Genomic DNA, 23,617 nt, shown 5'->3' with positions numbered 1-23,617 from the left:
GAAAAAATTTGCATTAAAATAAATCCTAACAAAAGTGTTTGTATTTTTCCCAGAAGACCATTTTGAGCTTTAGCAAAAAACCCATTTACTGGCCTACAGGTTGTTCCTCTCCCTACTCTAGCTTACATTCTTACTGTGAGGAGATATTTGGGGCAAGGATGAGATAATAGGTAAGGAGAGACAATACTGCCTTCATAAGTCTTGGGGCCTCATGAAGTAGGGCACATATTCTCTTTTGAAATGACCAAAGCCAGTAGGGTTGAGGGCATAATATTCTTGAATGAAAAACCTGAAGTAACCAGAGACAGATTAGAGTGTGAAAGACTTTCTTTCAGGACAGGAGACAGTATGGAAGACTGTAGGAACAGAAGCAAGCAGTGAAATCAAAGTGCATGTCAAAGTAAATGGAACAAACAAAATCAGAAAACATTTAGAAAGAAATGAAGAATGCAGGGAGACATATGGAGGGAGCCTTAAAATTGTAAATGAAATACGTTTTTAAATGTGTTGATGGGACTGGGGGCATGAGAAAGTGAAGTAGTTAGGTTACAAATTTAAAAAACATGATGATAGCAACTTTCAATATTTGGAATAAAATAAAATTAGTTGTAACTAATGTTTATTAATTGTTTACTACTTGAGAAGGCAGTAAGGGAAAAAACTAAGAATCAAGTATGAATCTGATTCCAATATGTGTGTTTAAGCAAGACTGGGACATTGTGCTGTACACCAGAGATTGACACATTGTAATTGACTGTAATTCAATTAAAAAAATATGAATCAGATTCCACACTGAAAATTGTAGAACCATCTCTAATAATCAGAAAATTGATTAAAATTGTGGGAAAGTAAAGTCTATATGGAGTTGCAAATATGTAAGATTCTCTGTGACAAAACTATACATGGGGTAGAGAACAAATAAACAGAATTAAAGTTGACAGGAATTTATGGAGGCTTACAAAATAAGGCTTTCAGAGCTGAGGAAACTGGACCAGTCTTCTTTTGGAACTGCACAGTTCAGAAAAGATTGGGGAATAATTCATATAAACTTAGTATTTAACAGGCAAGTTTATCAAATTGCAATTATTATAATCATAGGATTCATGCAACAAGTATTTACTGAGTACCTATTATGTAGATGTTATAGGTACTATGTGTACTGCTCCAGGCACTGGTGACACAGTGTGTAAAAAACACAAAAATCACTGCCCTCACAGAGGTTACACTATAGGTAGGAGCGACAGATAAACAAACTACAGATTAGAAATAAGTGTTATGAAGAATATTAAGCAGAGGAGAGAAAATGCTGAAAGGTTGCAGGGAAGGCCTCACAGAGAAGGTGATATTTAAGAACCAGAAGAGATGTAATGAATCATATGGATATAGGGGGCGGGAGCATTCCAGGATGAGGGAACGGGAAGTCCAAAAGCAGAAGTGCTCCTGGCAAGGAGCACAGAGTCCAGCAAGGAGCCCAGGGTGGCTGGAACTTTACTGTATCAATAAACAAAGCTTCAATATATCCTAGGCATTTAACACAAGAATGAGAGGGAGGGAGGACTGGCAGAAGATAAGGTTAGGGAGTGAGGCAGGGACAGAATGTATAGGACTTTGCAGATCATAATAATGACTTTGGCTTTTATTCCAAGTGCATGAGAAGTCACTGGAGGGTTTTGAGCCAAGGAGTACTATCTGATTTCATTTCAGATTATGAGTGGAATAGACTGGTTGTGGTGCTGAGATCAGATGAATGGAATAAGGGCAGAAGCAGGGAGACCAGTTAGAAAGCTATTGGAATAATCCCGGTGAGAGACGATGGTTGCTAGGAATAAGGTGATAGTAGTGAAGATGGTATGGTGAGAGTTGCCAGATTCTGAATATATTCTGAACAGAAACCTGACAGGATTCACTTATGCACTGATTGTGGGGTATGACAGAAAAAGACACATTAAGGATGACTCCAAGGATTTGGTCTACGTAGCAAGACAGATGATAATAATATAATTAGTAAAGTTTCTTAACAGCCACCTTAGTGCATAATTTTAATTAACCCATGAATTTTTCTAATACTATTTCCACAAAATATTCCATTTAAACATCATTTAGATTATTTCTATAATGAATTAAACTGAGTATAATCATCACAGCAGATAGTCAAGATAAGGTCTTACTATAAATTGTTTTTAGTTGCTTAAGGTTAAGAAATATGAAATTCCAGTCTATCAGTTTTTTCTATTGGACTTAAACTCTTTTTTTTCCCTAATGTAAACACTGACTTCTCATATCCTTTCAAAAAGAACCTAAGAAATGCAAATGAAACATTTCTTTAGAGCTAAAACCAAGAAAAATTATACAAATGAAAAATCTGACTGCCTCTGTCTTTAGTATTTTTGTTTCTCTTAGAATCTTATTTTAAAGATGTAATTAATGGTTAAAGATACTACAGCAAAAAAAGAAAAAATGTGACCAATAGTAAAATTAAACATTAATTCTGTATTTGCCAAAGAGGAGCAGCAGAAAAATAAGGAATTTCTGATTCCTACAGCTTTCTACAATTCATATTGGTCCCTTTGATGTGAGCTGAGTATTTTATAAAATAAAGATGGATAGAATGTAATTTAGGTACTTTACTGTATCAATAAACAAAGCTTCAATATATCCCAGTCACTTAAAACAAGAATATTTCTTCAACAGATTTTTGTTCACTCAAGATATATTCAGTTCCTACCAGGTACAAAACACTGGAGGCTGTAAGATACTAGAATGAATCTAGACAGAGTTCCTGTCCTCAGAAGCCGAATACCTACTAGGGGAACTAAGAAACTAAATAATTTTATTCTTAACGTAGTATTTAATCATGAAGTACAAATAAAGTACTGTTGGAGTTTAGAAGAGCCAAGAGAATTTCTGTTAGGGAAGACTTTATGGATAAAATGGTATTTGAGGTGGACCTTTAAAGAGACATTAAGTTTAGATATGCAGAAATAAAAGATGTGGCAGAAACTATCGACCAATTACCCAAATGCCATTCCCACTTTTCACTGCCTGCAGAGCTCTAATTTTGTTTTGGTGTCTGTCTACCACTTCTTGAAATGACTCAGGAGTCAATCTTGGTTAGTCTAATCTAAATCAATCACAGTCATCACATCCCCTCTGCCAGTGTAGGTATAAGAAAGGGATGTGAGCAAATATTGACCCAGAGTCGGAAAGAGGGATCTGCTAAGTCTTTGGTTTTTTTTGTTGTTGTTTCTGGGGGTTTTTCTTCTTTTTTTTTGCTTATTGATGTATGTTGTGTTTGTTTCAAGCGTGTAGTAAAGTGATCCAGTTACATACATACATATACATATATTTATTCTTTTTCAGATTCTTTTCCATTATAGGTTATTACAAGATACTGACTATTGTTCCCTGTGCTATACAGTAGGTCCTTGCTGTTTATCTATTTTATATATAGTAGTGTCTATCTGTTCATCTAAAACTCCTAATTTACCCCTCCTCCTGGCCCTTTCCCCTTTGGTTACTGTAAGTTTGTTTTATATGTTTGAGTCTGTTTCTGTTTTGTAAATAATTTCATCTGTATCAGTTTTTTTAGATTTCACATATAAGTGATGTCAAAAAATATTTGTCTTTCTCTGTCTGACTTACTTCACTTAGTGATAATCTCTAGGCCCTAGGTCTTTGAATTAACCAATCCAGGGGCTACTTTAATAAAAGGATTTCTTGATAAGTGACAAAATACTATTTTGTTTAAACTGGTGGAACACAGGTTTTTCTGTGACTTGTAGCCAAATGGCAATTTAAATGACAGAAGAATGGACATTCCAGTTGAGGGAACTCAACGAGCAGAGGCACCAAGATGGGAAAGTAACAGCTACATAGACTTAAATTAGTTAAACCTGGTGAGACTGTAGACTGCAGAAAAGGATAGTGGTAAATAAAACAGAAAAGATAGCATGGAGCCATATTGCAGAGGGCTTCAAATGCCAGGCTAGAGTTGGGACTATTTTGTAGCCAAGGAGGAATTTTTGAGGAATTTTAAGCAGAAAAGTGATGTGATGAGAGTTGTGCTTTAGAAAGGTTATTCTCACAGCATCATAAATTAGAATTAGGAGAAGAGTCTGAAGATGTGGAGATTAATCACAGAATCTAAGATAATTTGGATGAGAAGAAAGAGGGGCCTGAGCATTAGTTACAGTCTCTTCCAGAGTGTAAACTTTGTCTTAAAAATACACTGGAGGTGAAACCCGGTAGAGGTAGAACTGACAAGATCAGCTAGATGGTTACTGCGCAGAAGAGGGCAAGAAAAGGAGAAAGAATGTGTGATTTTCAGAAATGACCTCTGTCACTAGAGTTCTTATAAATTCACCCACCTGTCCTCTGAAAGTGACTTTCAAACTGTCCTGAAAGATTGTGTGCAGTGTAAACTCACAGCTATAGGACGATGGGAGTATGGGAGATACCTAGACTATTTGAATGGATTTTACATGTTTTTAGCCCAGTTTTTCATTTCTTCCTTATCTTACTCCTTTGCAGAGTCACAAGTTGCAGATTCCCAAAGTTCTTTTTTGGGGGTTTGCATATTTATAACAGTGTTAAAAACCCCCCAGTGAATTTAATGGAAAATATAATATAAACCCAATAACAAAAACAAAGAAAACAGAAAATGGAAAAAATATGTGGTTGGTATACAATTTTTGAGCCCAAGAATCAAAGTATAAATAACAAAATACAATCTCGGAACAAGCTTTCAGTGTGTATTCTGTTACTATGATTTGTAACACATTATATACCGTATAAAGTTACACTGCTGCCCACACCAGTATCACATTAGCTACCTTTGTGATGAATAATGCAAAATTTTTTGAATGATGGTTCTCTGGCAGCTATTTTAGTGCTTTTTAACATTTGAACTTAAAAAAAAATCAATAAGCAAATGTTCAATGTGGACAGACCCAGGTGAATGGTATTAAGCTATACTATATACTTTTTCTAAATCAACTGTAAACTCTAACAGGCGCAATTCAACTTAGCCAAGTCTGGAGTTAAGATCTGCTGTCTTTGCTCCTCCAATTCTCTTTAAAGTTCTTTTACTACTTAAACCTTCAAATTTGATCAACTAAACATAATCAATCCTACCATACTTATGACATAGTAGTGGCAATCAACCTACTGGGGAAATGTGGCATATTACTTGGGTAATATCCAGGGTCCATGATACAAAAGAAAAAAATCTCCTTACCCAGGAGTTCTTTATGGGTTGATCAGGAATGGGATTCTAGGTATTCATAAATGCCCAACTTATTGTTCGTATGCATATAGATGATTTTATTGTGTTTGTTTTAGACCAAAGGTCTGTGGCCTCAAAAAGGTTAAGAACCACCTATTCTAATCTACTCATTACTGGATGAGGCTTCCTAATACTCTGTGACAGCTGCCATCATATTTTTTAGCACAGCTGATATATTCAATTATCTAAAATTTAGAGATGAAATAAGAAACATAGTGCATTGATGGTGAAAAATCCACTCTATAACTAAAAATTACTATATCCCCCCCAAATCAAACCATTCTAATGGATTTTAAAATTATTTAATGAATGAAACTTAGTGTTCTTAAAAGAAATAATCTCCTAAATAACTTTAATTTTTAAGGAGTCATCTTAGACCTAAGTAGGGTGTCACCTTAGGATTCCAGTCAGTTAAAATCCAAAAAGAGAGGTAGAAAGAAGGTAAGAATGAGTTTACTACCACCTTCCTTGAGTACAAAAATCTCTACAATATGGCAATTATACAACCATTGAGATTCAAATAGTTAACCTAGAAGGCAATAACAGTATCAAAACTGTTTTACATAGTTTTATAAATAAATACTCAGTAATGACCAAAATATAACCAAATTATTAACATTTATTTTCACTGTATTATACTATTAAATGTGGTTCTAACCACCAAAATAGTTTCAGCTCAGAGCTGGAAGCCTCTATCACTCTCACCTTGGTACAGACTACTCGTACAACCACTTTCCAAAAGGCAGAGGAATCAGATCCAGGTTGTACCTCAAAGAGAAGATGTTTTTCCTGGCCAGAAGCCACTTTAGCAGTTCTGAAAAGAGACAAACACATTTGTTAATTTTATGAAAAATCATGTAAAATAATGGAGCTATGAAACCAGATTCAAGAAACACTTTAAAGCAGAGAAGGAAATTTGAAGACAAGACACAAAGAAAAATAACGATCTGATGATTGTAATAATTAGATTCTTGAAACACACAGATAATGTTTTGATTATAAACATGCAATTTAGTTTCCAAGGTCAACAGCACAGTGGAATGATATTTATAAATCTTTTTGTCATATCTATATTTCAATGGTCTTTAAATTTCTAACAAAGACATCTAGGAAAAACGTGTCAGGAGTCAAGTACTTACAGAAAAAGTTTAGCTGGTTTCACTTGTCCAAATTTTGCCTATTGCCTCAGATGTATATAAGGTGTGAAAAAATGTTGCCCTTGTTTGAGTCCTTCCTTAAGCAACACTTACACACCTCTTTGAAAAAAAATTTTATAGATAATGTGGGATTGATGAAGCAAATGATTTTGAGACACTTATATAAGTTTACTGTCTTCCAGTAGCAGAGTAATTCTAATTTAGAGAGTGACAGGGTACTAATATAGAAGTATGACACTTTTTAGAGGCTAATTCAGTATCATTTATCAACACCAACTTAAATCAGTTCAAAGACATAATCAAGTATTGCAGCTCCTTTTTTTTAATCATTACTCACATTTCTCTCTGAGCACCAGTGGGGATATCACACTCAGAATTAAGTGACTTATAGTCACATAAATTGAGGCCACTGAAAATTAAGTAACCAGCTCTACGTAACAAAGTCTGCCAGGGAAAGTAGTACTGCCAGTTCCCAGCTCTGTTTTCTAGTTATCGAGCCACGCTTCTTTTGTGCAGGTTTAAGTTTATTGTTCTCAGACAGCACTGAACTTGTGAGGTGCCCAACTCTGACCCAGGGGAATTGGTTTTAAGAAGCAAATCCAGTCAGAAACATCCTGTGCTAAATAAATAAGATACTCTTTACCATCACCTCTGTATTACACAGTAAGCTTAGCTTGCAGACGCTTTCATAGGACACATTTTATCCAGTATCTTTAGACCAAAAAATAAAATTTCATAGACTAGAATAGGTTTATTGTATTTAATTCTAATTTTCTAAAGGAATGGCAAATGTCATGATTATTCTTCAAAAAAGTTGAAACAATAAACCTAAAAAAGCATTCCACTGTTATGATACAATTAAACTCTCAATCCAATTTTATTCCTGAAGAATATGGTCTCAGAAGTAAAACCTCAAATGCTACCATCTGGATGATCTTTAAAAAAAAAAAGGACAAAGTAAAATGCTAGAGTTTAAAAAACCCATGACTATGTTTCTATTATAAAAGATCATACAATACACAAACATAAGCAGTAAAATGTAAAATCTCCCTTCACTGCCCCTCATTTTCACCAACTCCCCAGAGACCCAGTGTGTATCCTTCTAGTTCATTTTCTAGGCATTTACATATACACCCATACAGGATCCATCCATATACCCATACAGGGTTTTTTGGTTTGTTTTTAATGAGTGAAATCCAGTGTTCTTAAAAGAAATGATCTCCTAAGAGAACTTTAAGAGTTAAGAATGCTTTATTCTTCATGACTGGCCAATAACAGTACACGCCAGCTATGTCCACAGAAAGACTGTATTTCCTTCTCTTTATCTAAAGTGTTCCAGATAGCCAAGCATGTCTCTTATCGTCCACAAAGCTTAGGGAGTACATTCATGTATTTTACTCTAAATTATTAATAGGGACTATAATATATAAAGTTATATGTGCTAAGTGGTCTCAGACTACTGGGTGATTTTATTTGGCCTTTTTGGGGTTTAAGGAGCAGTAATGGGAGCTGGTGGAAAGAACTTCAGACTTAGGGAGAGCTGGATCTGCCATTACTAACTGGGTAATCACTTTAGGTCTCAGTTAAAATGTCTGACCATCAGCAGAATGCCTTGCACATACTATGTGCTTAGTGAACGTTAGCTAAATTGAATAGAGAACCTTTAAGATCTCATTTAAAAGGCAGCATTAGTAAGTTATAACTATATCCCCAGGGAGACAGGAGATAGATAAACAAAGAGAGGCAGATATGGGTGCTGCTGAGGAAGATTTAATAGGAAAAAGCGCCATCTGCTCTCCTGTCACTAGGGGAGAACACACAAACAAAAAAGCAGTATTTTAAAAGTATTACAATCTGGGGTCATTTTAGGACAAAGAGCCTTGTGTATTTTAATAGCTTCTATACAGATCAGCATAAAAATTGATATAATAAAGAATAAGTAACAAAGAGACGGCTAAGTTCTACTAGGTGTGCTCTTTAAGGAGGCAGAGTTTATTCCATCTTAGAAACCTATTCAAGAGTTAAGTAGAGATTTAAAGATATTAGCTAATTATAAAATATTTATAAACAAAATGTCTTATTTTTGACAAATGAATTATTATCATATATATTCCTCTGGCAAAATAATGACTCAATGAACAAACACAGAAGATTTATTAGCTGGATGAACTGGTTGATGTACTGAAATCTGAGTGTCCTTTCACCACCCGAGGAGCCTTTCTCTAGAGTGACTAATTAGTATATTCTCTTCTGTTATGCACCCTCTTTAGTGCTTTCAAGTAAGAATAAATTTACATGTCTGTGTTCGAAATTCAATTTTAAGTTCATTCTCTTTCATTTCTATTACATATTTTTAAATAGCCACGTAGGAAATCTTATAGTACTCAATAAATATTTGCTAACTGCTGTTGAAAATATTAAATATTAATAAGTCTTACCAATCAATAGTTCTGGTTCCCTCTCAGATTCTCATGATATTGGGCCATATGTCAGGGGGAAAAATAAAATGAAAAAGAGCAAGCCTTACACATCATTAAGTTCAGCTACTCTCCCAAGAAATTCTTCGTAAGTTAAGGAGCTACTTTCTCGAACCAATGCGACATGTTTTGCTACTTTTTCTGGTAGCTTGTTAAGAACCAACTGCGTCTGATCTGAAATTTGCTGTCCCATGATGAAGTGATGTCTTGTGAAATCCAGGAAGACTCTTGCTTCACATAGTTTCTGTCAAATATACATAAAAGTTACTTTTACTTGTAATATAAAAACAGCAACATACCCATCCCTTCAAGAAAATAAAGAAAAATAGGAAAACTTTTAAGTGAGAGCTCAACAGACTTACATGAGCCTAAGGGAGAATTTATTTAAACACCTGTATTTTAAAGTAAAGATTTACAGTTCTATTTTTTTAAGATCATAAGTTAAATGAGAAAACAGAGTTCACTGATCTTATTGAGCATAATAAATCTCTAATTCCTACAATTTTGCCAAGTCAAAAACCATTTTACACACACACACACACAGAGGCATTTAAGTGACTGTATTTAACAGGAAGCTTGTTTATCCTATACAATTTTCCTAAGACCATTTCCTGACTGTTTACCATATGTCAGACTCCAAACCAAGGACTTTCCATATATTATCTCATTTATTTCTTACAATAACCCCAAGAGGTAGGAATTATTACATTCCTATTTTATAGATGAGGAAATAGAGCTGAGTGACTTATCTAAGGTTAAACAGTTGGTAGACGGTTGAAGAACTTCGAACTCATGTCTTTCAGATTCCACTGCTCATGTTCTAAAACACTATGGTATACTATGGCGTATAATCATGATATTGATAGACCAAATTAAAAAAAACATTTGTTGTAGGGTTACTTTGTTTATAAATGTGCAACTTATTTTTAATTGTAAAATATATGCAAATCAAACAGACTTTTGGTTTGAAAAATCTAAGATAATTAAAGTGTTAGATAATTTAACCATCTTACATTTTCTGCTTAGAAAAAGACAACTCTTTTGCTTTTTAACTCTTATAGGTATTTTTAACTTTGCATTTATATAATTTGCTTTCTAAATATGAAGGTGTTATTTTTTTTACTTTTAAAAAAGTTTTTTTTTTAACATTTTTGAATTGATTTATAATCATTTTACAATGTTGTGTCAAATTCCAGTGTAGAGCACAACTTTTCAGTTATACATGAACATGTATATATTCATTGCCACATTTTTTTCTCTGTGAGCTACCATAAGATCTTGTATATATTTCCCTGTGCTATACAATATAATCTTGTTTATCTATTCTACAATTTTGAAATCCCAGTCTCTCTCTTCCCACCCCTCACCCCCTTGGCAACCACAAGTTTATATTCTATGTCTGTGAGTCTATTTCTATTTTTTATTTATGCTTTTTTTTTTTTTTTTTAGATTCCACATATGAGTGATCTCATATGGTATTTTTTTTCTCTTTCTGGCTTACTTCACTTAGAATGACATTCTCCAGGCACATCCATGTTGCTGCAAATGGCGTCATGTTGTCGTTTTTATGGCTGAATAGTATTCCATTGTATAAATATACCACCTCTTCTTGATCCAGTCATCTGTCGATGGACATTTAGGCTGTGCTGTTTCCATGTCTTGGCTATTGTAAATAGTGCTGCTATGAACATTGGGGTGCAGGTGTCATCCTGAAGTAGGGTTCCTTCTGGATATATGCCCAGGAGCGGGATTCCTGGGTCATATGGGAAGTCTATTCCTAGTCTTTTGAGGACTCTCCATACTGTTTTCCACAGTGGCTGCACCAAACTGCATTCCCACCAATGGTGTAGGAGGGTTCCCTTTTCTCCACACCCTCTCCAGCATTTGTCATTTGTGGATTTTTGAATGATGGTCATTCTGACTGGTGTGAGGTGATACCTCATTGTAGTTTTGATTTGCATTTCTCTTATAATTAGTGATATTGAGCAGTTTTTCATGTGCCCATTGATCATTTGTATGTCTTCCCTGGAGAAGGTGTTATTTTAGTTAAGCTGGATCACCACTTTAATAATCTACTATCAATGCAGATCAATAAGGTACTGAATTGATTTAAAATTTTAATCACAAAACACATCTTTAATAACCACTTACTCTAAAGTCTTGGAAGATATAACTATGTACCATGGCTAGAGAAGAGCTGGATATGTTTATTCTAATAGTTTTTTCTTTGGTAAATACTGATTTATCAGAATATCAAGCATTAAGATATGGTTAAAATAGAAAATAAGATAATTTTTACTATTTATCTGTGTTGATATATTCTATAACTGAATATGGAAATCCCTATTCAATGAGAATACCACTACTAATAATAGTAAAATTAACTAATATTTATTCATCACTTCCATCATGTAACACGTCTCTAAGCACTATGTATTTGTGAATTCAGTCACTTAAATCCTCATGATCACCATTTTACAGATGAAGAAACAGGACAGTTTAGGAAACAAGCAGAGGGGTTTGCATCAAAGACTCTCATTTTATCTCACCTAAATTAACATTCATATAAAGCAGGTGAAATAGTAACAATTTATAGTAAAAGTTTTGTCAGAGGGGTGAGGGGTAGCTCAAGTGGTAGAGCGCATGCTTAGCATGCATGAGGTCCTGGGTTCAATCCCCAGTACCTCCTCTAAAAATAAATAAACCTAATTACCTCCCACCTTGCCAAAATAAAATAATAATACAATAATAAGTGAAAATACAAAAAAAATGTTAAAAAATTTTTTTTAAAAAGGCAAGAACATACAATGGAATAAAGACAGTCTCTTCAGCAAATGGTGTTGGGAAAACTGGACAGCAGCATGTAAATCAATGAAGCTAGAATACACCCTCACATCATACACAAAAATAAACTCAAAATGGATTAGACTTAAACATAAGACAAGATACAATAAACCTCCAAGAAGAAAACATAAGCAAAACATTATCTCATGTTACATCTCAGCAATGTTCTCCTAGGGCAGCCTACTCGAGAAATAGAAATAAAAATAAGAATAAACAAATGAGACCTAATTAAACTTACAAGCTTTTGCACAGCAAAGGAAACCATAAGCCAAACAAAATGACAACCTAAGGAATGGGAGAAAATATTTGCAAAAGATGAAACTGACAAAGGCTTGATCTCCAGAATATATAAACAGCTCATACGACTTAATAAGAAAAAAACAAACAACCCAATCAAAAAATGGGCAGAAGACCTAAACAAGCAATTCTCCAAGGAAGACATACAAATGATCAATGGGCACATGAAAAACTGCTCAATATCACTAATTATAAGAGAAATGCAAATCAAAACTACAATGAGGTATCACCTCACACCAGTCAGAATGGCCATCATTCAAAAATCCACAAATGACAAATACTGGAGAGGGTGTGGAGAAAAGGGAACCCTCCTACACCATTGGTGGGAATGCAGTTTGGTGCAGCCACTGTGGAAAACAGTATGGAGAGTCCTCAAAAGACTAGGAATAGACTTCCCATATGACCCAGGAATCCCGCTCCTGGGCATATATCCAGAAGGAACCCTACTTCAGGATGACACCTGCACCCCAATGTTCATAGCAGCACTATTTACAATAGCCAAGACATGGAAACAGCACAGCCTAAATGTCCATCGACAGATGACTGGATCAAGAAGAGGTGGTATATTTATACAATGGAATACTATTCAGCCATAAAAACGACAACATGACGCCATTTGCAGCAACATGGATGTGCCTGGAGAATGTCATTCTAAGTGAAGTAAGCCAGAAAGAGAAAAAAAATACCATATGAGATCACTCATATGTAGAATCTTAAAAAAAAAAAAGAGAGAGAGAGAAGACAACAAATGAACTTAAATATAAAACAGAAACAGACTCACAGACATAGAATACAAACTTGTGGTTGCCAGGTGGGAGGCGGATAGATAGGGACAGACTGGGAGTCTGAAATTTGTAGATACCGATAGGTATTACAGAACAGATAAACAAATTTATACTGTATACATGCAGAGAAATAAATACAAGATCTTGTAGTAGCTCACAGTGAAAAAGAATATGAAAATGATTACATGTATATTCATGTATAACTGAAAAATTGTGTACACCAGAAATTGATACAACATTGTAAACTGACTGTAACTCAAAAGAAAGGTTTTTTAAGGAAATCTGCTTTATCATTTAATCAAAAAAAAGAATTAAGTTATAACTCTAAAATATGTAACTTTAAAATATAAAATCATTTACAAAAGGAGTTCACAATAATCATACATATGCAAATTTTGCTTTCGCTATTCAAATTTAATATATTGTATTTGAGGTTTATTCTTTTATACATTAAATATAGGAAAAGTACAATTGTACTAAAAAAGAAAAACTTAACAACTACTGTTTTGAATCTGAGCCTACTTAGCAATGATAAATACTGTATTACATAGATATATGAAAGGAAATTGTTGAGGAAGGTCCAGACTACTAAAAAAAAATTTCTGAAGGCAACATTATATATTTTAAATATAGCCCAGTGGATTCAAACCAACTGTATCCAAAGAGAAATGAAGATTTTAGCTTAGAGGAGGTCTCTAGAGTATTCAACATTAGTGATTTCTGGATTTCACAGACTAACAAAATCTCAAAGCACCATAGTGTCGCACACTTATTTTTAAGAATAGTTTCCAAAAATAAACAAAAAAAATTTCTAAAACTTAACAAAATTTTTAAAAAGCACAATTTATAACCTGAAAAGTCAAAGGCTATATTAGAATAAAAGTCCTTTCCAAAAATGCAGTAACTTCACACTGACATATACTACATATACAGTACACTATTGTCCTTATTTTTCTTGTCTAATCCAAATGTGTGAAAACATCGTCAGAAGCCAAAGGTTGTACACTGGTGTTAGGGAGCAACTGTTACACGGCCTTTTAAAAAATTAAATTCAACTAGTACCACATGTCTGGCACTGTGCTATGTTCTGGGGATACAATGATGAGTACAAGAAACACGGTTCTTGCCACCACTGAGCATCTGATACAGTGGGGACAACAATCATACCAATAAATACATAATTACAAAACGGTAAGCGTGAAGCCAAACAAGTGTAGGGTACTACAAAAGCCTGTAAAAGGAGGACTTGACCTAGTCTTGTGTCAGGGAAGAAGTCCTTGGGCAAACAACTGATTTGCTATCAGTCAGTTAGCCAGAGAAAAGGGACAGAGGCATGTCAAGGGGAGGACATTCCAGGCAAAGGTATAGAAAGTGCCTAATATAGGAAGGGGTATGGCTGACTTTGAGGTAATTAAAAAAAAAAAAAAAAAAAAAAAGCCAGAGTGACTAAAATAGAGAGGGAGAGAGGGAGACTGGCAACAAGAGATGGGATGTTTACCATTTTTGCTGATGTCCTGAAGACAAGACTACATGCCTGCCCAATCTGTAGATGATTAAAACTGGAATGAAGGAAGATCTACTGAATACCAAAATCAAAACTGAAAGGGATACTGATTTTCTGAAATAGAATAAATTATGTCAAATATGACTAAAAGTCAAATCCTGAATATGTTTTGAAAAGGCAACTGCACAAAAGCACAAGGGTAAGATATGCTTAAAAGCAATTAAAATTAAAAGGTCTGAGGGTATCAGTCAAAATAAGTCAACAGTAAAGAGGCCAAAATGCTGAAATAATCCTAAACTCTTGCTAGAAGCAAATGTCCAGAGGAAGAGCCTACCCACTGTGCTCTGTAATGGTTCTAGCACAGTAAGTTCAGTAACCAGCTCTAAGGAGTCACACTTTTAAAGGGCACTAATCGCTTGAACATATTTAGGAGAGCACATAAGATGTTACAAATCTAGAAAAGGAAGCAATTTATTCTAGATAATCATAGTTCAGTAACAACATGGAGCAACATGATAGGTTTGTTCAAATACTTCAAGAGCTTTCATGTGGAAGAGGAAGTAACAGTTATTTTATATGGTTACAGAGAACAGAACGGGCAATAATTATAAATTAGGCAGATTTCAGGTCAATATAAGAATTTCCTATCATTCATAATTATCCAGCAGGGTTAAGAGCTACCTTGTAATGCCTGTGAGCTTGCTTTCATTGGAAATGTGGAGTTGTTTAAATAAAGATAAGACATTCATCTAATAAGTGTTTTATAGATTTCTGCTTGAGTAATAAGTGGAGAATGTGACCTCTAACCTAAAATTTCACTCCCAAAGTAAAACTTAAATTCCCTCTCGTGTTCCTGTACTAATCCAATCAAAATGCAATAAAATATTCCAATTAATCAGACTGAAAACTTTAAACTTACTCTTAAAATTCTTAACAAAGAAAAAATTAAACTTTTGAAATATATGGTTTTAATATTTTATGTAAAACATGTAATAGTTTAATCAATGTGCCTACCAGATATTTTAAAAGATTTAGTTGCTTGTTTATTGAGTTAGGAAATGGTCCCTTTTGTTCCTACATTGTTTTGATCTGATGCCCTAATTTTGTTTTTTATTTAAAAAAGTTTAATTGAAGTATAGTTGACCTACAATATCATGTTAGTTTCAGGCATACAGCAAAGTGATTTAGTTATATATATATTTGATTCTTTTCCATTACAGGTTTTTACAACATATTGACTGTTGATTCCTGTGCTATACAGTAAATCCTTGTTGTTTACCTTTGGTAACCGTAAGTTTGTTTTCTATGTCTGAGTCTTTTCTTGTTGTGTAAACAAATTTATTTGTATTAATTTTTTAGATTCTACATATAAGTGATAAAATATTTATCTTTGTCTGTCTGTCTTTACTTAGTATGATACACCCAACTTTGAATAAGGTTTATAATTTGAGGCAAGATACTAACTTGTTATCCTGAATTGCACTTGGTATCTGAGAAACCTGATTAATTTCTTGGATTAAAAGGGAACATTATCTAGAGAGTACTGAGAGAGCATGGAACAGTGGTTCTCAACCTGGTTCGGTGAAAAGGGCCTGTGATTTAGTTCATTTTGAATGTCACAAAATAATGATAAATAGTAACATCCATCATGAGCATAAAAATATGGCTATGTAATCTACATGCAAAATAGAACTACAGCCAAGGGTGCATGTCTGTTCACAAAACAATGTGCTGAGGCCACCCTCTAGTCACCCACCCCGGGTTTTTCAATGTCCCTCTTTGGTGACTCTGCACATTCTTCTATCACAGCACACAACATCAGCTGGGTCACCTGACCATCCCCCTCTGTGAGCTTCTTAAGGGTGGCAGCTGTGTTCTCTCTAATGGCAGATACAGAAGCACACAATAAATGTTTATAAATGGATACAGTAAATACTGTTGAGTTTGGGAGGGTTTTATTATTCACTTAGTAGTCTTGATTTTTGTTAACTTGTTCAGTCATCTACTAATATCAACTTGGAGAGAAGCTGAAGTGAAAAAAACATGGAAAAAATATAAAATTATAAAAATTTATCATTAACATTTATGTGGACTGAGAAATATTATTTGGTATGAGCAAAATACTCCCCCTAGATAATGAAACAGCAGTATTAAATAGGAACTTTATTTGCAAACCACTTGCGTAGAACTCAGCAAAAGACAAATTTCTGGTCAAGATTTCTCAAAGAACTGGCAGCTCCCATACTACTGCATCACCTATAATTTAGTCCTTTATAACAGAATAACAATGTGCTTTCAAAAAACATTTGAAGGATTTTCTAAATAAAGAATAACTTATTTTGAAACACATAAGAATATCAAGGATTCCAAAAATGCCACATTCTCTAGTGGGTGGTAACATACACTTGATCACTTCTTTTTCTAACAAATAAATTGCTGTAGTTCAAATACTCTTTATAAAGATACAAAAATCACATCATGGGTAACTAGGGAAAAAACCCTCCATGAAAATTTAAGCCATATCCATTCATAAAAGGATTAAAGCAAAGATGAAAAGGGTGAAAGTGCAACAAGATGACTAGTTCACAAATACTGTAGTATTTAGAAAACCTCTCTGAAAACTGCTCTCCATGAAACTTTATATCAATTTCTTTATTTACAAAAGAGATATTTATAATTGAAATAATCAACTATTTTTACTGTTAAGGCTGCTTTAGCATCAGTGATAAAAACTAAGAACTACAAAGTAGGTCCCTAAAGTTACTATTTATTTTACTATTCATTGCTTACTCAAACTCTAGATCTGTAAACAGATCATCAGCTGTCCTGCAAGACAAGAAATTAACAGCAGCTATAATAGATCATACTGAAACAGACTAGTCAGAGTTACTAGGGTCGGGAATACATGGCCTGGGCTCAAAGATCTTAATCAGACAAAAATTGTATAGAAAGGAAAACAACAAAAGGATAGTAGTACTTGGAGACTGAAAACATGGATTTCTGACATCACCAGTGTGTTTACTAAATACATTTCATACTCGGAAAAATGCACTAACTAGACTTGTAAGAATTCTCTCTGGACCTTCTCTGCATTTTTGGGAGGAAGAGGGGAAGGAAAGTGTGTCAAGTATATAGATGTGAGCTAAGAAAGAGCAGGCCACACACACTAAATACAAAGTTCACTTACACCAAATGACAAACATATTTTGAAAACGTACAGTCATATCCTAGAAGAAAATATTTAGAAACTGTAGCCAGGCAGCATCAGAGGAAAAGAAAAAAATTCATACTATTTTTGAATTTCGAATTCAGAGCGCATTACTTCTTAGAAGAGTGACTTCAATACTGAGGTCGCTAATTTAGAATCTTTGCTCAGGCACACCTCCTGCCCCAGATGAAAATTCCGAATGGATGCATCTCATTTTATAGCAAGAAAAACGGGCGGGAGGAAGTGTAAAAAAATCAGAAGATATAAGAGTTATAAACCATAGGAAGTGTCACGGCCGCGTTATAAATAAATTTGGACGTATACCGCAATTTTAAAGAAGCTGGGAATACATCTGAACATAATAGTAAACCCACATTCTGTAACACGATACAAATAGCGATAAGAAATCATTTCAACAGCAAACACAGGAGGCTCCTGTTTCAGGAATGATTACTACAATTAAGCAGCAAGGAAACGGTCTCAGCTGGGTCTCACCGTAAGTGGTTTGATAAGGCAAGGCCTTTGGGAAGGGGAGCAGCTTAAGCTAATTTAGAAAGGGAGGGCGGGTTAAGTAGACCAACTTGGCCATTTCTGAGCCACTGCCCAGGGAAGGGTTTTTCTAATCTGGGGTGTCTAGTGCGGCGGAGGCGCACGGGTTTCTAGCAGCACTAGTGTTGACTAAACGCACCCGCCACCCTCCCGCCGCCCTCTCAGTCTCAGCCCCTCCTCAAGCGCACCTGCACTTGTAACCAACAGCTACGTCTGCTGGCGGACTGACTGCGCCGGCGGCAATATTCAAATCCGGATCCGCACTCGAAGAAGAAAAACTCTCTCCTGGTACCCTAGAACCTCCCCAAAACGGGACAAGCCACCTCCACGCCCGGCCACTGGAAACCGCCGGGTTAGAGACGGTGGGACCACAGAAGGCCCTCCCTAGCCAGCCCCGCGCCCTAAGGCGAGGCCTAGAAAGGGCGGCAGGGCCAGGCCTGTCTCCCCGCGGGAGCTCGGCGCGTCAGCGGAGGCCTGGCCGGCCTTTCTACTCCTGACCCGAGAGCTGTGAGGCAGCTGGGAAGAGAGACGGCGACAGACCAGCGCTGCGGAGCTCACCCCAGGTTCAAGGCATCGCGCTTCCGGCTGCAGAGGCGCCGCCTCAGCCAGCCGCTCAGAACCTCGGGCGTTGGCGGCGGCAGCTCCGTCCGCGACCCGGTCGCACTTCAGTGACGCACAAGCCCCGCCCCCAGAGCGTTGCCTGGAGACAGTGCCCAACGTTCCTCCGCAGAGCTCAGCTCGCTGGCTTCGCTTCTCCTGACCAGGAAAGGCCATTCGAGAGGGAAGGGTGGTGGCGAAGGCCAAGGAGTGGGTCGTGCCCTAGTGGCGCTGGGAGAGGCCTCTCCTGGCAGGCTCCTCGAGGCCGCAGCCTGGTGCCATCTCCAGAGCCGGCTGTCGATGTGCCCAGCCGGTAAATGACACTATGAGCCCTGGTTTGGTCAAGGGTTGAATTCCAGGCCACTATTTATTAGGACTCCAACCTCCCACTGGTCATCACAAAGATCGTCTCGTTTCTTTATCGTTGGGGGCCGATAATGCTCACCTAGCTAGATTAAGAAGCATAAAAGAGAATACGTATGGGGGAGGGGAGTAAGAAAATACGGTTTTTTTTTCTTTTTTTTAGAATGCACTTGAGCCTGTATGACGACCAGTATAAAATAACCAGCAAGGTCCTACCATATAGCACAGGAAACTATATTCATTATCTTGTAGTAACCGATAATGAAAAAGTATATATGTGTGTAACTGAATCACTATGATGTACACCAGAGACTTAACACAACATTGTAAATCGACTACACTTCAATTTAAAAAATAAAAATTAAAACATTAAAAAAATTAAAACAGTATGTCGTGACATCCTTCCCTATCAATAAATAGAAAACCACATCATCAAAAAAAAGAAAGAAAAGCAAAGAATGAAAGAAAGAAGACCCAGTCTTAGATGAATCTGGAAGGTGGGCATTTTAATACTATTTTATCCCATGACAAATACAAAATCATAATCACTAACATATATACCCTCAAATAGAAACATCTGAAATTATACTGAGAGAAAAAAGCTAAACTCAAAAGGCTACAAACCGGTGGGAGGGTATAACTCAAGTGATAGAGCACATGCTTAGCATGCAGGAGGTCCTGGGTTCAATGCCTAGTACCTCCTCCAAAAGTAAATAAACTAAATACCTCCTGACTCTAAAAAAATAATAATAATAAAAAAAGAAAAAGGCTACAAACTGTATGATTTCATTTATAGAACATTCTCAAAATGACAGTTACAGAGATGGAGAACAGATTAGTGGTTGCCAGGGGTGAGAAATTGGGAGGGTATGGGGAGAGAGAAGGACAGGGGTGTGACCCTAAGAGAGGGGTATTTGTGGTGATGGAGTGATGGAGCAGGGCTGTATCTTGATTATGGAGTTGACATACAAATTGACACATTATAAAATTGCATAGAACTTCAGACACACACAAGTGCATATAAAACTGGTAAAATCCGAGTAAGATTTGTGGATTGTACCAATGTCAATTTCCTGGTTTTGTTACAGTTATTAAAACATTACTATTGAGGGAAACTAGGTGAAGACTACATAGGACCTCTTTGTACTTTTAAAACTTACTGTGAATCTATAATTATTTCAAAATAAAATAATAATAAAAAATACTGCAAAAAAATGCATTGAAAGTAACCGGCATGGGGTCCAAAATAGTAAGCCCTAGTAATGGCAGCTGTTATTATGAACACGTGTTGGCAATATCATGGCTTTTCAGAACGTCTGTAGTCAATAATTGCTGTCTATCAAGCATCTGTTGTATGCCAAATACTATACCAAGCACTTCACATGCATTGCTCTTATTTAAGTAGTTCAGTTACACAGCCAGTAAACAACAGAGCAATGGTTTAACCCAGGTATGACTGACACTATCACCTTTATGCTTAGCAGCTAAATTAAACTACTTCTTATGCTGGTTAATGTTTCCACACATCCTTCCTCAGTCATTTGTAGATTTACCTTATGAAGAACTAATCTTGTCCTCTAATAATAGATAAATATTTTTGATCATTTACTATGTGCCAAACTCTGTTCTAAGTACTTTAAAGGTGCTCACTTAACCCTTACAGCAATCCTAGGAGGTAGGTTCTTACTAATACTCTCATTTCACATTTAAAGAAACAGGCTTAGAAAAGCCAATTAAGTTTTCCAAGGTCAACCAACCAGTAAGGAACAGAGGCAGATTCAAACCCAAGCTGACTGAACCCTGAGCCTGTACTTTTAACTGTTGTGCAAACTGCCTCTGAAAGATGGTAAAACTTCATCAGGGCCAGGTCCACGTATCTGTGTACTCCTTTTTGGTACATTATGGAGAGTGTACTGAGGATTGTTTCCCTGACAATCTGCACAAAGCCTGGCATGCAAGAGTTGTTCAACATGTGAACCTTTGATGAATATTTGAATGTGGGAGAAACTAAGAGCTTAGTAATGATCTGTAAATAATGATTTAGTAAATTTTTAAAAAATCCAGTTAAATTCAGCAAGTTCCTATAGTTGAGTCTAACCTGGGCCAGGAGTCAGAAATATTTCCTTGAAAAAAATTGTCTACAATTAAATATAGTGTTGGAGGGTCTAGTCAGTGGAATAAAACAAGACAAACAAAAAATTTTAAAGCATCTAGATTGGAAAGAAAAAAGTAACACTGTATTTGCAGACAAAAATGCTATGGGATTCTACAAAAGCAAGCCACTAGAACTGGAAGTGAGCTTAGCAGAGTTGTGGGATACCAAGTCAATATACAAAATCAGTTGTGTTTCTCTATGCTACCAATGAATAATTAAATACTGAAATTTTAAAAATACCATTTAGCAGGAAATAAAAAAGCCCCCAAGCAAACAAACAAAAAACAACTTGGGGATAAATTTGACCAAATGTGAAAGACATAGAAACTGAAAACTACAAAATATTGAGAGAGAAATTAAATCTCTAAATACAGTGACATCATGTTCATGGGTCAGAAGATACAATATTTTTAAGATGCCATTTAACTCTGAATTGATCTGTAGCCTTTAGACAAGTTCAATAGAAATTGGAAAATTTGTGGAAATTGCAAAGTTTATTCTAAAATTTCAATGAAAATGGAAAGGACCCAGAGTAGTCAAAACTTTGACCAAGAAAAACGAAATTGAAGGACACACACTACCTGATTTCAAGACATCATAAGACATACAGTAATCAACACATTGTGGTATCATTGTAAAGATAGATAAATAGAACAATGTAACAGAATAGAGAGTCCAGAGATAGACCTACACATACATGGTCAATTGATTTTCAACAAATATACCAAGTAATTCAATGGGGGAAGGATAATCTTTTCAACAAATGATGCTGGAACAACTGGATAGCATATATCAAAAAATTAAAAAAAAAAGAATCTTGATCCTTTCCTTATACCATATGTAAAACTTAAAAGTGGATCATAAATCTAAATTTAGGAGTTAAAATTATAAAACTTATAGAAGAGAACATAGGAGAAAAATCTTAGTGACCTCGGACTTGGCAAAGATTAAGAACATGGCACAAAAACACAATCCATAAAAGAAAAAAAATGGATAAATTTTAGTTCCTCAAAATTAAAACTTCTGCTTTTCAACATACACTTAAGAAAATGAAAAGGGAAGCCATAGGCTGGGAGAAAGTATTTGCAAAACATATTTGACAAAGCTCTTCTAACTAGAATATGTTAAAAAAAAAAAAAGCTCATATAATTTAGTAAGAAGACAACTAATCTTTTTAAATGGACAAAAATTTTAAATAGACACTTCACCAAAGAAGATATATGGATGACAAAATAAGCACATGAAAATATGCTTAACAGCATTGTCACTGGGGAAGTGCAAATTAGAAGTACAATGAGATGTCACAGCACACCCTTGTCCCTAGAATGACCAAAATTTAAAAAGCTGATCATATAAAGTGTTGACTGGTAAGAATAGGAAACAACTGGAATTCTCAAATACTGCATGTTAAGAATGTAAAACTGATAAACTTTTTTGGGAAAAAGTTTGGCCTTTTTTAAAAGAGTTACATATACCTATCATATGATCGAGCCATTCCACTAGGTATTTACCCTCAAAGACTTGTATGTGAACATTCCTGACAGAATTATTTGTAATGCTGCCCAAACTGGAAAAAACCCAAATGTCCCTCAGTTGGTGAATGGAAAGTAAACTGTGGTTTAGCCACACAAAGGAATACTACTCAGGAATAAAAAACAAGGAGCAACTGATACACTCAACAACATTGATGAATCTCAAAATAATTATTCTGAGTGAAAGAAGCCAGACCAGAAAACCATACTGTGTGATCCCATTGATATAAAATTGTAGAGAATCCAACCTGTAGAGTGACACAAAGATCAGTAGTTGCTTGGGGTGGGAAGTTAAAATGGTGATGGGGTGGAGATGAGTAGGAGACTGGTATTACGAAGGGGTGGGAGGAAACTTCTTGGAGTGATGGATATGTTCATTTTCTTAATTATAGTGATGATTTCATAGGTGTATACATATGTCATAACTTCTCAAATTATACACTTTTATCATGTGCAGTTTATTATAAGCCAATTATACCTCAGTGATATTGGGAGGGAAAAAGACATATCTATTTAAAATTTAAGAGGCTTTATATTTCAGGCTAATCTAAGCCTGGAGTCAGGAAAATCACTCTGCAAATTACCTTCAATTTTATAAAATAGGGCCAGTACTCTTTTATACCTCATGGAGAGTATAGTGAGGATTAGACTATAGGCAAGACTACAAGACTAAAATATTTTTAAATTAGTATTGAAGTAGTGTTTTTATTGACATCTCTAGATGGTTCTTTCTCCTCACTACAGCTTTTTTCTTAACTTTGCACAAGCACAATGAAGTAACTAGAATGTAAAACAGAGTAAAACAATAATAAGAATTATCTTAAATAGAAGAGGTTAGAAATTCTCTCTGAAATAGGACTTGTGA

At 35.4% G+C, this 23,617-nt stretch overlaps 1 protein-coding gene across 3 annotated transcripts in view; it reads right to left on the bottom strand.

The window, feature by feature from the left end:
• RNF141 (ring finger protein 141) overlaps positions 1-23,617 on the bottom strand; it is a 35,614-nt gene that overhangs the window by 9,982 nt on the left and 2,015 nt on the right. The window contains exons 1-3 of one of the 3 annotated variants that reach the window (XM_010964879.3): positions 18,664-18,773; positions 8,969-9,162; positions 5,990-6,098 (exon numbers count right to left, since the gene is read on the bottom strand). In XM_010964879.3, coding sequence (XP_010963181.1) covers positions 5,990-6,098; positions 8,969-9,111 — 252 coding nt within the window. In that variant the 5' untranslated portion in view covers positions 9,112-9,162; positions 18,664-18,773. Of the gene's footprint in view, positions 1-5,989; positions 6,099-8,968; positions 9,163-18,293; positions 18,774-23,617 lie in introns of those variants that run through there. The other 2 variants (XM_010964877.3, XM_045523969.2) reach the window with 2 other exon arrangements.

Source organism: Camelus bactrianus, chromosome 10 (genome assembly GCF_048773025.1).
Source record: "Camelus bactrianus isolate YW-2024 breed Bactrian camel chromosome 10, ASM4877302v1, whole genome shotgun sequence".
Lineage (NCBI taxonomy): Eukaryota > Metazoa > Chordata > Mammalia > Artiodactyla > Camelidae > Camelus > Camelus bactrianus.
The sequence above is the reverse complement of the archived record's forward strand: the minus strand, read 5'-3'. Positions and strand labels throughout refer to the sequence as shown.